This window comes from Crinia signifera, chromosome 4 (assembly GCF_055691185.1).
Source record: "Crinia signifera chromosome 4, ASM5569118v1, whole genome shotgun sequence".
Lineage (NCBI taxonomy): Eukaryota > Metazoa > Chordata > Amphibia > Anura > Myobatrachidae > Crinia > Crinia signifera.
In genome coordinates this window covers 20,743,967-20,756,049 of record NC_139220.1, presented here as the reverse complement: position 1 = coordinate 20,756,049, position 12,083 = coordinate 20,743,967, and the positions used below count along the sequence as shown (strand labels likewise).

Sequence of the window (12,083 nt, the reverse complement as noted above, 5' to 3'; positions counted from 1 at the left end):
AAATCCAAGGGTCACTTCTCCCTGCTTATCCTTTTGGACCTATCTGCTGCCTTTGACACTGTGGATCACCCTCTCCTCCTCCACACACTCCAAAACATTGGCCTCTCTGGCACAGTCTTCAACTGGTTTTCCTCTTACCTCTTCAACCGTTCCTTCTCAGTCTCTGCCTCTGGCTCTACCTCACCACCTTCTATCCTTCCTGTTGGGGTCCCTCAGGGTTCCGTCCTTGGCCCCATTCTGTTCTCTCTGTACACCTCCTCTCTGGGTGCACTCATTAACTCCTTTGGCTTCCAATATCACCTCTATGCAGATGACACCCAAATCTACCTCTCCTCTCCTGATCTGTCCCCCACTGTTTTCTCTCAAGTTTCCAACTGCCTCGCTGCCATCTCTACCTGGATGTCTGAGCGATTTCTGAAGCTGAATATGGACAAAACCGAACTTATTATCTTTCCCCCACCCAGAGCTATGCCCCCTACTAATATCTCTATCACTGTTAACAACACCATCATCTCCCCTGTTCCCCAACTCCGCTGCCTGGGTGTCACTCTTGACTCCTCCCTCTCCTTTGCACCCCACATCCAAGCCCTGGCCCATTCTTGCCGGTTCCAGTTACGCAACATTGCTCGCATCAGGCCCTTTCTCTCACAGAGTGCAACTAAGCTGATCATCCACTCATTAGTCATCTCACGGCTTGACTACTGTAATGCTCTTCTCACTGGCCTCGCTCAATCCCAACTAGCTCCTCTCCAATCTGTCCTCAATGCTGCAGCCAGACTTATCTTCCTCTCCCGCCGCTCTAACTCTGCTACTCCCCTTCAACAAAATCTGCACTGGCTTCCATTCCCCTACAGAATCCTCTTCAAACACCTCACACTCACATACAGGGCCATCTCTAATTCCATTGCTCCATATATCTCTAACCTCATCTCCATTCATACACCCTCCCGCCCTCTACGGTCAGCTGACGACTGTCGTCTCTCCTCCACCCTGATCACTGCTTCCCATGCTAGAGTCCAGGACTTTGCCCGTGCTGCACCCCTTCAGTGGAACGCACTCCCTTGCTCCATTAGACTCTCCCCGACCTTGCAAAGCTTCAAACGTGCACTGAAAACTCACCTATTCATCAAAGCGTACCCTTCCACTGCATAAACCAGCTGGTTCTCCGACCCCTTGCCTGCTTACATCCTGCTATCTAACCACCACCCCCTCGCTTGCACCTCTTGTAATCTGTCTGTCTCCCCTTCCTACTAGATTGTAAGCTCCTCCGAGTAGGGCCCTCTTCCCTCCTGTTGTCAAAGCCCACTTCTCTTCACATTTCACTCACAGCTCTCTTTTAATCCAACACTCAGTGACCATCTTCATACTCATCTCCATCATTGGCCTCAAGCCTCTAGTTGTATGTTGATTGGGTCTTTACTACTTACATTTAAGCTGTAATGTGTATTGAACTGTGGTGCTCTTTATTTGTACTGTATTTTTGTTATTTATTCAATGTTATGCCAAGTTTTGTCTCCCTGTATTGTTCCTTTGTACGGCGCTGCGAAACACTTGTGGCGCCTTATAAATAAAATTATAATAATAATAATCCCTGCTTTAATAGCACCTATGCTTTTTGAGAAGCCTGGCTGTCATGGTGTTATTAGTGAACAGGGCTTACAGTGGTTCTGGCGAGATGGTGGATCTCATTTAGTCTGACACAGACTTCCCCCCATCCCGCATTAGGGGCTAATGTGTTTTAATTGTGTGAGGTCCAGTGTGATTGATTTTCATATGGGGGTCAATGGGTCTGTTTATTTTCTAGTGGGGGCCAATGTGTTTTTTCCTGTGTGGGGTCTGTTGGTGTGCCTTGGCAATTTGAAAAATCTTGTTTGGTGTGCCGCGAGTTGAAAAAGGTTGCAAATCACTGCTCTACACATTGCACTCACTGAAAATGTAACGACATACCATTCAGGCTGGGTAATGAAACAGACACAATAGATTAGAAGGCAAATCTGGAAAATTGGGATGCAACTTTATAACCTGGGTCCAAGCCACCCATAGCAGTGGCACCCATTATACCCACAATAGTTCCGCCCATGGGCATAACTTAGATGGTATTTTTTCAGATGTGATATAAAGCTATGGGCCTGATTCAGCTTGAGTTAAAGTTTAGCGAAAATTTTCTAAGTTACAACTCCCCGCACAAGAATACAGATGGCCACCGAGCACAGGGCAAGGTCACCACCCATGCCTGGTATGATCGCCAAATTTTGTGATTGCATCGCTATCATAAATTATGAAGTGCTCACATATTAAGGGTAGACCTCTGGCTATGCAGCCACTTACTAGACTGTCCTGTTTCAGGTCATGGCAACTACATCACAAGAAGCTGCTCGGTCCAGTCACACCTGCATTGTGTGCACCCCCCGCAATGTAGAATCACCACACTGAAAATGCCACATTGCCGCCCCATCGCCACTCGCCCCGGCCCATAGATTTCAGATGCATTTTTCTGAATTTGAATGTATTTTCAGGGCTTGGGCATGCACGCTGCCGCGTGCGCACATGCGCAGATTGCCAGAAATCACCTAGAACCAATATTCTGTAATCTGCCACCCTTACTGCTTCAGGCCCTATGATTTGTGGTTAAAGAAGGTCACGGCCATAAATGGCTCTGGTGGCTGCAGTATAATGCATTCTGCTAGGTGCCATTGGAGAAATATCTTCTTTGTCCATAGAACGTCCTTTGATGCACATTGCCAAATGAAACGGTAGTCTATTTTTTTTTTGTAAATATACCAATAATATGATTTTCTCAATTTGATACATTTGCTGTATCTATACATTATTAACTATGGACCTTATTCATGCTTGTAAGTAAAGGGAAAAAGCAAGTAACTCTGGGGCTGATTCAAACCCATTCAGGTCCGAATTCGGCCCCTTCATCGATGTTTTGGGGTCTGTGCATGTGTTTTATGGTTGTCCCCATAAAAAATGCTGGGCGTTCCCCTGGGAACACAGGCATGCTGATGCCTGTGTGGAGGTGGGTGGCTAATGTCACATGACATCAGCTACCTGCCCCCTTTTCGGCCATCTCCATCCAGGATAAAAGTATAGAACAGACGAACAGTGAAAAAAATATCACTCAACGGTCAGTGACCATCAAATGATTTTTCATCTGGGTGGCTGCATGCTAGAGGGGATTCGGGTGGCAGGGGGGGGAGGTGGATGGCGTGGTGGACGGCACTTACCTATTCACTAGGCTGCGAGTCTAGTGAACAGGTCTGAATGAGGCCCTTTGCGTCTGGAAAAATCCACGTTGCCATGCAAGGGGTTAAATATATTTATATTTTTTTTCGTGCAGGGTAAATACTGGCTACTTTTCAATGTAGTCCACAAATTAGAGACACCTTTATCTTTATCCTATCCGTTGGAACACACCCGACCAAAACTTAACATTCCGCACATTACATCTGCCCCACCTGCAGCACGGTTTTGCTTTAATTCCAGACATGAATCAGGCACCAATGTTATAATTGCCGCTCACTGACAAGGTAATTTCTCCTCTCAGCGAGAGTGTAAATTACATTTTGGATACTGTTAGTACAACGACAGTCATAAAAGGGAGATGGGAAAAATCTCACGCTGGTAAACCTGTGGTCAGCAGTTGCTTTCAAAGACACTGCAGTGTTTTTAATGGTGGAGCGTTTTAAAGGTAGACAAATACAAAAAAGAATGGAGCAGTGCTGAAATAGGAAATAACTTCCCAGAAATGTAACAAAATCAGATCATATTCTCAGCTGTTATTTCAAAAACATCCCAGTTACTAGTTTATTTAAAGGAAAATAATTGCATTTAGAATATTTTCATTAAATTCTTTTTTTTTATACTTTTAATAAAGTATTCTTCTGTATATACAGTAGCGGGGCAAATGGAGAGATAAATGCAATTAATCAAGCACAATTACCTAATTGGTATATTTAAAATAGAATTTAAATATAAAGTACACAGGGAAGCAAAAGTGCTCTTCCATAGTTGACTAAAGTCTTCCTGTTTCTTATATAGTGAGAAGGAATTGGTTGCTGCAGATCACTGAACCGGAAGCAAAGATAGATTTAATGAGCGATACCCAAGCACACTGCTGCTCAATGTTTTTTTCTTAAGTCTATGGATGGGAGAGGGGCAAGGACTTAAAATTGCTTAGAAGGACTAGAGAGTTGGGACCAATGAGAACTGTGTAAGCACCATGCAAATGCTGTAATTCACCCCTAATCATTGAATGGGCTCCTTCATACATATATATATACTGTATATATAATCAATTATTCTGGTTGTTTATGCATGAAGCAGTGAAATATCTTTGTGCCCTTGGGGTCATAATTAAACAGTCTGATTCATCTATTGCTTGCTTTTTCTAGATTTCATTCAATATTTCTGACTATTAACTGTGCCACAGATGTGCCCTTATACATCTAGCCTACTTGCGCGTCAAACAACTCTTCTTGTCAAGCCATGCCATGGGTGGCATGACTCGGTAGCTCACAGCATATGTGCAGGCTGTTTTTTCCATTACCATGCATCTTGGCCCTCATTCTGGTTTGCTCAGTAAACTGCGGGGATTGCAACTTACTGAGCACGAGTGACACTGTCTGAGCACCTCCCCCCTGTTGACTATAATTGCCCTCATAAATATTCAAGGAGATGTGTAATGAAACCACATCCCCTTGCATGTCTCCACAGCAGGAGAAATCATTCGATGGTCACTGACCATTGAATGATCTCTCCTGCCTTTGCAAATAAAAGTCACGCATGGGCATCCCCAATCCCCACCGGCGTTCACCCCCAGGCTGCCCTGATCCTTGTGAATGTCTGTGGAAATAGGATGCTCAAACAGCTTCTGCTGATTAAAATGGTCATTTAAGTTGAGTTGCACTTTTGCGAAAATTAAGGGTAGCTATCTGGATGTGCAACTGACCTGTAAGGCCAGTCGCCAGGCAGCCATCTCTTGGGTCAAATCATGAAGCCATAGCAGCCCACCCCGGCAATGCAGTATTGACTCCCCGTCAGCACAGCATCACCACCCCAGCTGGCCCTTAGAAGGCAGTCATGCTTTTTGAATGCAGCCGCAGTTGCACTTATACGCGTTAATCTATGCCTGAATTAGTCCCCTTGTATGTACTGTATTCCTTGTTTTACAGTTTTGTGTATCTAGTGTTTCTACAATTGGACAGAGTTCTTTATATTTATGTTCCTGAGATAAGATACAAATCTCCTTTGTAGAATGCAGAGAGCACAACAAAGCTGAGTCATATCCCAGGGCAACAAATATACTGTAGACAACTCTCACAACAAGGCATGGCTGAAAAGCAAAGACTAAAGGTTCAGTACTGTAGTAAGCATGTATGTATTCAATAAATGCTGGAGTAGTGTATGATTAAGAAATGAAAGTCATTTGAGGGTATTAAAGCCACTTAAAAATTCTTAGCAGGCAGATATTATGCGTCCAGGGCCGGCGCCACCACTAGGCAAATCTAGGCATTTGCCTAGGGCACCGGCCACTGGAGGGCGGCATTTCGCCCCCCCCCCCCCCATGCCGCAGGGGTACCTGTCCTGCGGCTGTGTATATAAAGCTTGCGGTGGCAGCGGGGGGTCCCTGCAGTCAATAAGAATTTAATAACGAGTGCTATCCGCCTGGCTACGCGGAAGCGCTTCTGTTGTGGAAACACTGGCCGCACGCTGATTGGCTGAGATTCAGCCAATCAGCGTGCGCCGTGCGGCCAGTGTTTTCACAACAGAAGCGCTTCCGCGTAGCCAGGCGGATAGCGCTGATTATTAAATTCTTATTGACTGCAGGTACCCCCCGCTGCCGCCGCCGCAAGCTTTATATACACAGCCGCAGGACAGGTACACCCCCCCCCCGGCACCGGGGTGCCCCCACCCCGACTCACCTGGGGCGCTCCGGTGCCTTGCACCGGCCCTGTATGCGTCTATAAACCTGCTAGATTGTGTGATTTTCTTTGATTCACATACAGTACACAATGTCTGTGCCATAAATGCTAATATTACATGTTGAAGAATTGTGTGAACTTTAATTTAAACCAATTGCTTGCAGCTAAACACCCTTATATTCATCACATTTGCCCAAAGTGACACAGAGACGCCTTGACGTACGGCCTGGGGGCTTAGCCCTATATCTGCAGATATATGCAACCAAGATCTCTGTATTATCTGATTATTATGTATAAATGTTTCACTAAGTGTGCAATTAGGATACAAAATGTTTTTTCGTAACACTTGTATTCACGTTTATTATGAAAGTGCCTTTATGTTAAAAATAAAATGAAATACATTTAAAATATATCTCTATCTGTTTATCATCTATCTAACGATCAATCTAAAATACTAATTTATTTTTATTAATGTCACACATACTGTATAAAATACTATAAAACTACATATACAAATGGATAACGTGTTTCTGTCACTTTAAGGTGCATAGTGATGCAGCCATTTTGTGAATGAAGCTACAGTACTGTATCAACTCACTAGGAACCACTGCCATTACTAACGTTATTACCATGTTCCTCGTTGTTTCAGTGAATAGATTATGCTTCATCGTCATACTGTACGTTTCCCTTCAGCCCACAATACCCCACTGTCCATAATATGTGTAGATAAGGTACAGTAAGAAATGCAGTTAAATCGTTTTGCTGCAAGGACTTTTATTTCCATAAAGCATCGTTTTGATCACATCAGCCTAAAAGAGAATAAATAACAGTTAACGATACAAGACATACAATCATGGGAGTATTATAGAATTGTAATGTTTTATTTTGAGGTCTGTCGATAAACATCATTAGCGTAGGGATTATTCGCTCAGCTAATCTTCACTTGTCATTGCTCGCCCCTGCTTCCTGAAAAGCATAAACATCGAATGTTGCTGCATCATTTTAGATGGCCATTTGAATGCAATACTGTATATACGGATTTTTTTTTTGCAACTGCAGCTGTGAAACGGTTAACATCAAAGCTGCCGAATGTGATTCTGCAGACGCCACCGACAATCAGTCGATGGTTCTATTTTTTTTTAACACTGTGATAAAAATCTGATGCAATTATTTGTTAACCTGCTAGGGCATGGCGTGGCTATATGTTGTTGGCTAGCATCTGTATATCATTAAATTGTGGCACCGGAAGGAGACTGTCGGAAGCACCTGCGCTGCCGAGCCCCAGGCTTTGCTAGTGTATTGCTGACATGTTGTCTTATGCATTGCTGCTTTGAAGATCTGCTTGTTAGAAGAAGCAACGCGTCTGCCACGATTGAAGGGGGCTGGGTCCGGAACTCACACAGCATTTCCCAGCGTTCTTCATGCACTGTAGTTGCTGACTGTCAACTCTCCGATGCTGCTGATGCTCAATGCACAATGCATGGCTGGAGCTGTCCACCTCCCAGGTGCTGAAAGCAAACCTGCTGCTGCACTAACGAACCGCTGGCGCTGTCCACCTCCCATGTGCTGAAACCAAGACCGTTGCTGCTGAATACGTGAATGGAGCTGTCCGCCTCCCGGGTGCTGAAACCAAGACCGCTGCTGCACTAATGAATGCCTGGAGCTGTCCACTTCCCAGGTGCTGAAACCAAGCACGCTGCTGCTGAATAGGTGACTGGCGCTGCCCTCATACCAGGTGCTGGAACCAAGCCCACTGCTGCTGTATGAATGCCTGGCGCTGTCCACCTCCCAGGTGCTGAAACCAAGCCCACTGCTGCTCTACCCTGAATGAATCGCTGGCGCTGTTCACGTCCTAGCTGTTGAAACCAAGCCAGGCGTTTCTCAACGCCCCTCCCCCGGGGACAAGGACGACTTGATCAGCCACAGAAGCAAAGAACAGCCCGTGCTGCAAGCCTGGTAGATCGGAACATTTCACAGGCCCGATTACAGTATCCTCCCACTCAAGGGGGGGATCGGAGACAAAGAAATGGATTTACTGGGGAAACAGCCGCCTGCAAAGCCATCCGAAGCTCATCCAGCAGTGATTGCTGGCCACACATGGTAACCTGCTGCAGCTTTAAACAGTAGCTGCCACATAGGATAAAAGGATGTAAGAGTCAGGCTTTTTTGTTGGGGAGGGGTCGGGTCAGCGAGAGTTAGTATCTAAAATGGCTATTAGCGGTGGGTGCATGGGGTTGGTAGCTCAGGTACTAATTCTGCTGCTGTCATTGAGCTGGGTGGCAGGGCAGCTGAAATACTCAGTGAGGGAGGAGTTGAATCACGGGGCGTTTGTGGGGAATGTAGTGAGCGACCTGGGTCTAGACCTCAAGCAACTCCCCACACGGGGGTTCAGAATAACCTCTGGAAATAGCAAGCAGTATTTTGACGTCAATCTAGGAAATGGGGTCTTATTTATCAATAAGACCATAGATAGGGAAACTCTTTGTGAACCCAGCACCCAGTGTGTGATAAACCTTGAGGTTGTCATAGGTAACCCAGTAGAGGTGCACAACATAGAGGTGGAAATATTGGATATAAATGATCATGCTCCTAAATTTCCTAGTAATGATTATTACCTAGAGATCAGTGAGTCTGCTGTGCCTGGAGCAAGGTTTCCCATTGAAAGTGCACAGGACCCCGATATAGGAACCAATTCAATTCAGACCTATAAGCTAAGTGACAATGATTACTTTGTACTGGACCTTAAGACATTTAATGGGAATAGCAAACTGATTGAAATTGTATTGAAAAAATCCCTAGACAGGGAACAGAAATCCCTTCATAGCCTAGTTCTCACAGCCATAGATGGAGGGAGCCCTGCAAAATCTGGCACAGCCCAAGTATCGATACGTGTGATGGACACAAATGACAACACCACATTCTTTGAAAAGTCTACATATAAAGTCAGTCTACTTGAAAACTCACCAACTGGCACCTTGGCGGTCAAACTAAATGCAACAGATCCCGATGAAGGGTCAAATGGTGAAGTGACATATTCATTTAGCAGCTATACACCACAGAAAGTCAGACAATTATTTAGTATTGATCCAAAAACTGGTGAGGTGAGAGTAAACGGTGCATTGGATTATGAAATGTCATCTTCCTATGAAATTTATGTCCAAGCTACTGATAAAGGTCCAGTACCTATGACGGGACATTGCAAAGTGTTGGTTGAATTGATTGATGCCAATGATAATGCACCAGTGATAGTGGTGACTTCTAATTATTCTCCAGTTGCTGAAAATTCACAAGAAGATACTGTAGTGGCTTTAATGAGTGTAACAGACCAAGATTCGGGAATCAACAAACAGGTTAGCTTAACAATACAACAAAACATGCCATTTAAATTAAAGTCATTTAAAAATACATACAAGCTGGTAACTGACGGTAAACTAGATCGGGAAAAGTGGCCTTCCTACAATGTTACAGTGACAGCTACAGACTCTGGCAATCCAACCTTGTCATCTCAGAAGACACTGTATGTGGAAATATCTGATGTGAATGATAACCCTCCAGTGTTTGAGGAAACATTGTATTCTGTGTATGTGTTGGAAAATAATGCTCCAGGTGTATCTCTGTTTTCTGTAAAAGCAGTGGATCCAGATTCCAATGAAAATGCATTTGTTTCATATCTACTCCTTCAAGGAGATGCTGAAGGCCTCCCTGTTTCCTCATATGTCTCAGTGAAATCTGATAACGGCACTATATATGCTGTCCAGTCCTTTGACTACGAAAAACTGAGAGAATTTCGCTTTGTTGTCCAAGCACAAGATGCCGGGAATCCCTCCCTGAGCAGTTCCACTACAGTTAATATTTTTGTTGAAGATCAAAATGACCATGCTCCAACCATTTTGTATCCAGCTCCTACGAATGGTACAAGATCCATTGAGATGATTCCACGAGCAGCAAGCGCTGGATACCTTGTCACGAAAGTCATTGCAATTGATGCAGACTCAGGACAAAATGCCTGGTTGTTTTATAAGTTGGGCAAAGCTACAGATTCTAAACTCTTTACAGTGGATTTACATACAGGGGAAATAAGGACTACAAGGAAAGTTGCAGATGACAGTGTGTCCAGCTACAATGTGACTGTTATTGTAAAAGACAATGGGGAACCAGCACTCTCCTCTTCAACAACAATAAGTGTGGCTGTAGTGGACAGGGTTTCAAAACTTATTCCCGACTCTCACAGACATATAAAAAACACCACAAACTATTCAGAAATGACAATTTATTTGATAATCGCATTGTGCTCCATATCTTTTGTATTTCTTTTAACAATAATAATCATTTTCATTATTAAATGTTGCAAGTGTACTGGCAATGTTGATCAATGCTGTGCCTGTTGCTGTGGAGTTCCCAACCAAAACCCTGCAGAAATGTATAAACAAGCAAACAATAACATTGAAACAAGATTGCCACCTGGATCACAAGCTCAACCTCATTTCATTGAAGTTAGGGGGAATGGATCACTTACAAAGACTTACTGCTACAAAGCCTGCATGACAGCAGGCTCTGGAAGTGATACATTTATGTTTTATAATACTGGTATTCCAGTAGGAACAATGCCCCATGCGGTGATTGCAGACAGACATCTCAAGCGACATAGTGTGCAGAATCTAATCATCTTAAAAAGTGAAACAACGACTCCAGTTGAGGTGAGACACAACCTACTCAATCTGTTACTATATAACAAATACCTCAAGTAATGTGTTTTTTTATATTTGTGATTACTATATACCAGGGCTGGGCAATTGCGGCCCTCCAGATGTTGATGAACTACACATCCCAGGATGCTTTGCATTACTTTTGCTATGTGGCCATGCTGAAACTGATGCAAGGCATGCTGGGATGTGTAGTTCATTAACATCTGGAGGGCCGCAATTGCCCAGCCCTGCTATATACTGTAGAGTACCAAAGGCAATAATATATATTTTTTTGAGTATGGATTTTTTTTTTTTATTCATTTGGATATCGCACTAACAGCAATATGGCTGTAAATAATTTTGAGTGACAAATGTACAATATGATATGCAAAGGGTTTTTGGCCTGATTCTGATTGACTCACTAAGCAGCGTTATTTCTCCTCACCCGTACACTTCAAAAACTCCAGCAACACCCAGGCACACAATCCTCCCCCTCCATTTACTGCCAACACTCCAGCAGCACCAATAGACACACTATTTACCCCCTGTATTCATATCCAACACTCCAGCAATACCCACACACAATCCTTCCCCTCCATTCACTGCCAACAGCACCAATAGACACACTCTTTAACCCCTGTATTATTTTCCAATACTCCAGCAACACCCAGACACAAAATCCTTCCCCTCCATTCACTGCCAACATTCCAGCAGCACCAAAAGACACACTGTTTACCCCTGTATTCATTTGCAACACTCCAGCAACACCCATACACAATCCTCCCTCTGCATCCACTTCAGAACTACCCAGACACCCCCCCCCCCCAATAGCACTCAGACACATATACAGTACTTCTCCAATTCATTACCAACACCTTAGCACATTTTTGCTGTTTGCATATGCCCCCATGTCTGTGAGGTTAAAGAGACAGGATAAAAGAAGGATGGGCCATCCACTTAAATATGTTACCCACTACTTTTATGTACATTGGTGCAGTTTACTTCTGGAGAGCCGTCCCTATGCTGGGACCAGACTCTGGGATGAGGGCAGAATTTGCAGCATTGAAAGAGTTCTAGGTGTCCTTTTTAAGGCTGGAGCTGTGTCTCTTGTATTTCTGTGTTGTGTGTGTGTGTTGGTGTGCAAGGACCTGGTAATGCTGGGGGTGTGGCCTAGTCACTTATGTTTTGGTCACACCTTTTTTAAATAACCCCCCAAAAAACTGAGCCCACAGACTATGAGAATGCTAACCCCCCTACAGGCAGAGGACACTGCTGAACTAAGTGACAGCAGACTCCCTGCACCCACAGCAGCTGAGTGAGAAAGTCTGTAGCTCCCAGCTGGATCACATGTCAGAAGAGGAGGGTGAAAGGAGAGCACTGACCTGGGCCCCAATAACAAGCTAAGGCCTGGGTAATTAGTACCCACTCCCTCCTCTTGATGCCACAGTGTATGTTTAAAATAATAAAG

General features: G+C 44.3%; 1 protein-coding gene across 13 annotated transcripts in view; it reads left to right on the top strand.

Annotated features, from left to right (window-relative positions):
- Positions 1-12,083, top strand: part of LOC146073839 (protocadherin alpha-C2-like) — a 198,460-nt gene that overhangs the window by 121,343 nt on the left and 65,034 nt on the right. Inside the window, exon 1 of one of the 13 annotated variants that reach the window (XM_083181359.1) lies at positions 7,162-10,627. The exons of 11 other annotated variants lie outside the window; for them this stretch is intronic. In XM_083181359.1, the coding sequence (XP_083037485.1) occupies positions 8,138-10,627 (2,490 nt within the window). In that variant the 5' untranslated portion in view covers positions 7,162-8,137. Of the gene's footprint in view, positions 1-7,161; positions 10,628-12,083 lie in introns of those variants that run through there. One more of the 13 variants, XM_083181351.1, reaches the window with a different exon arrangement.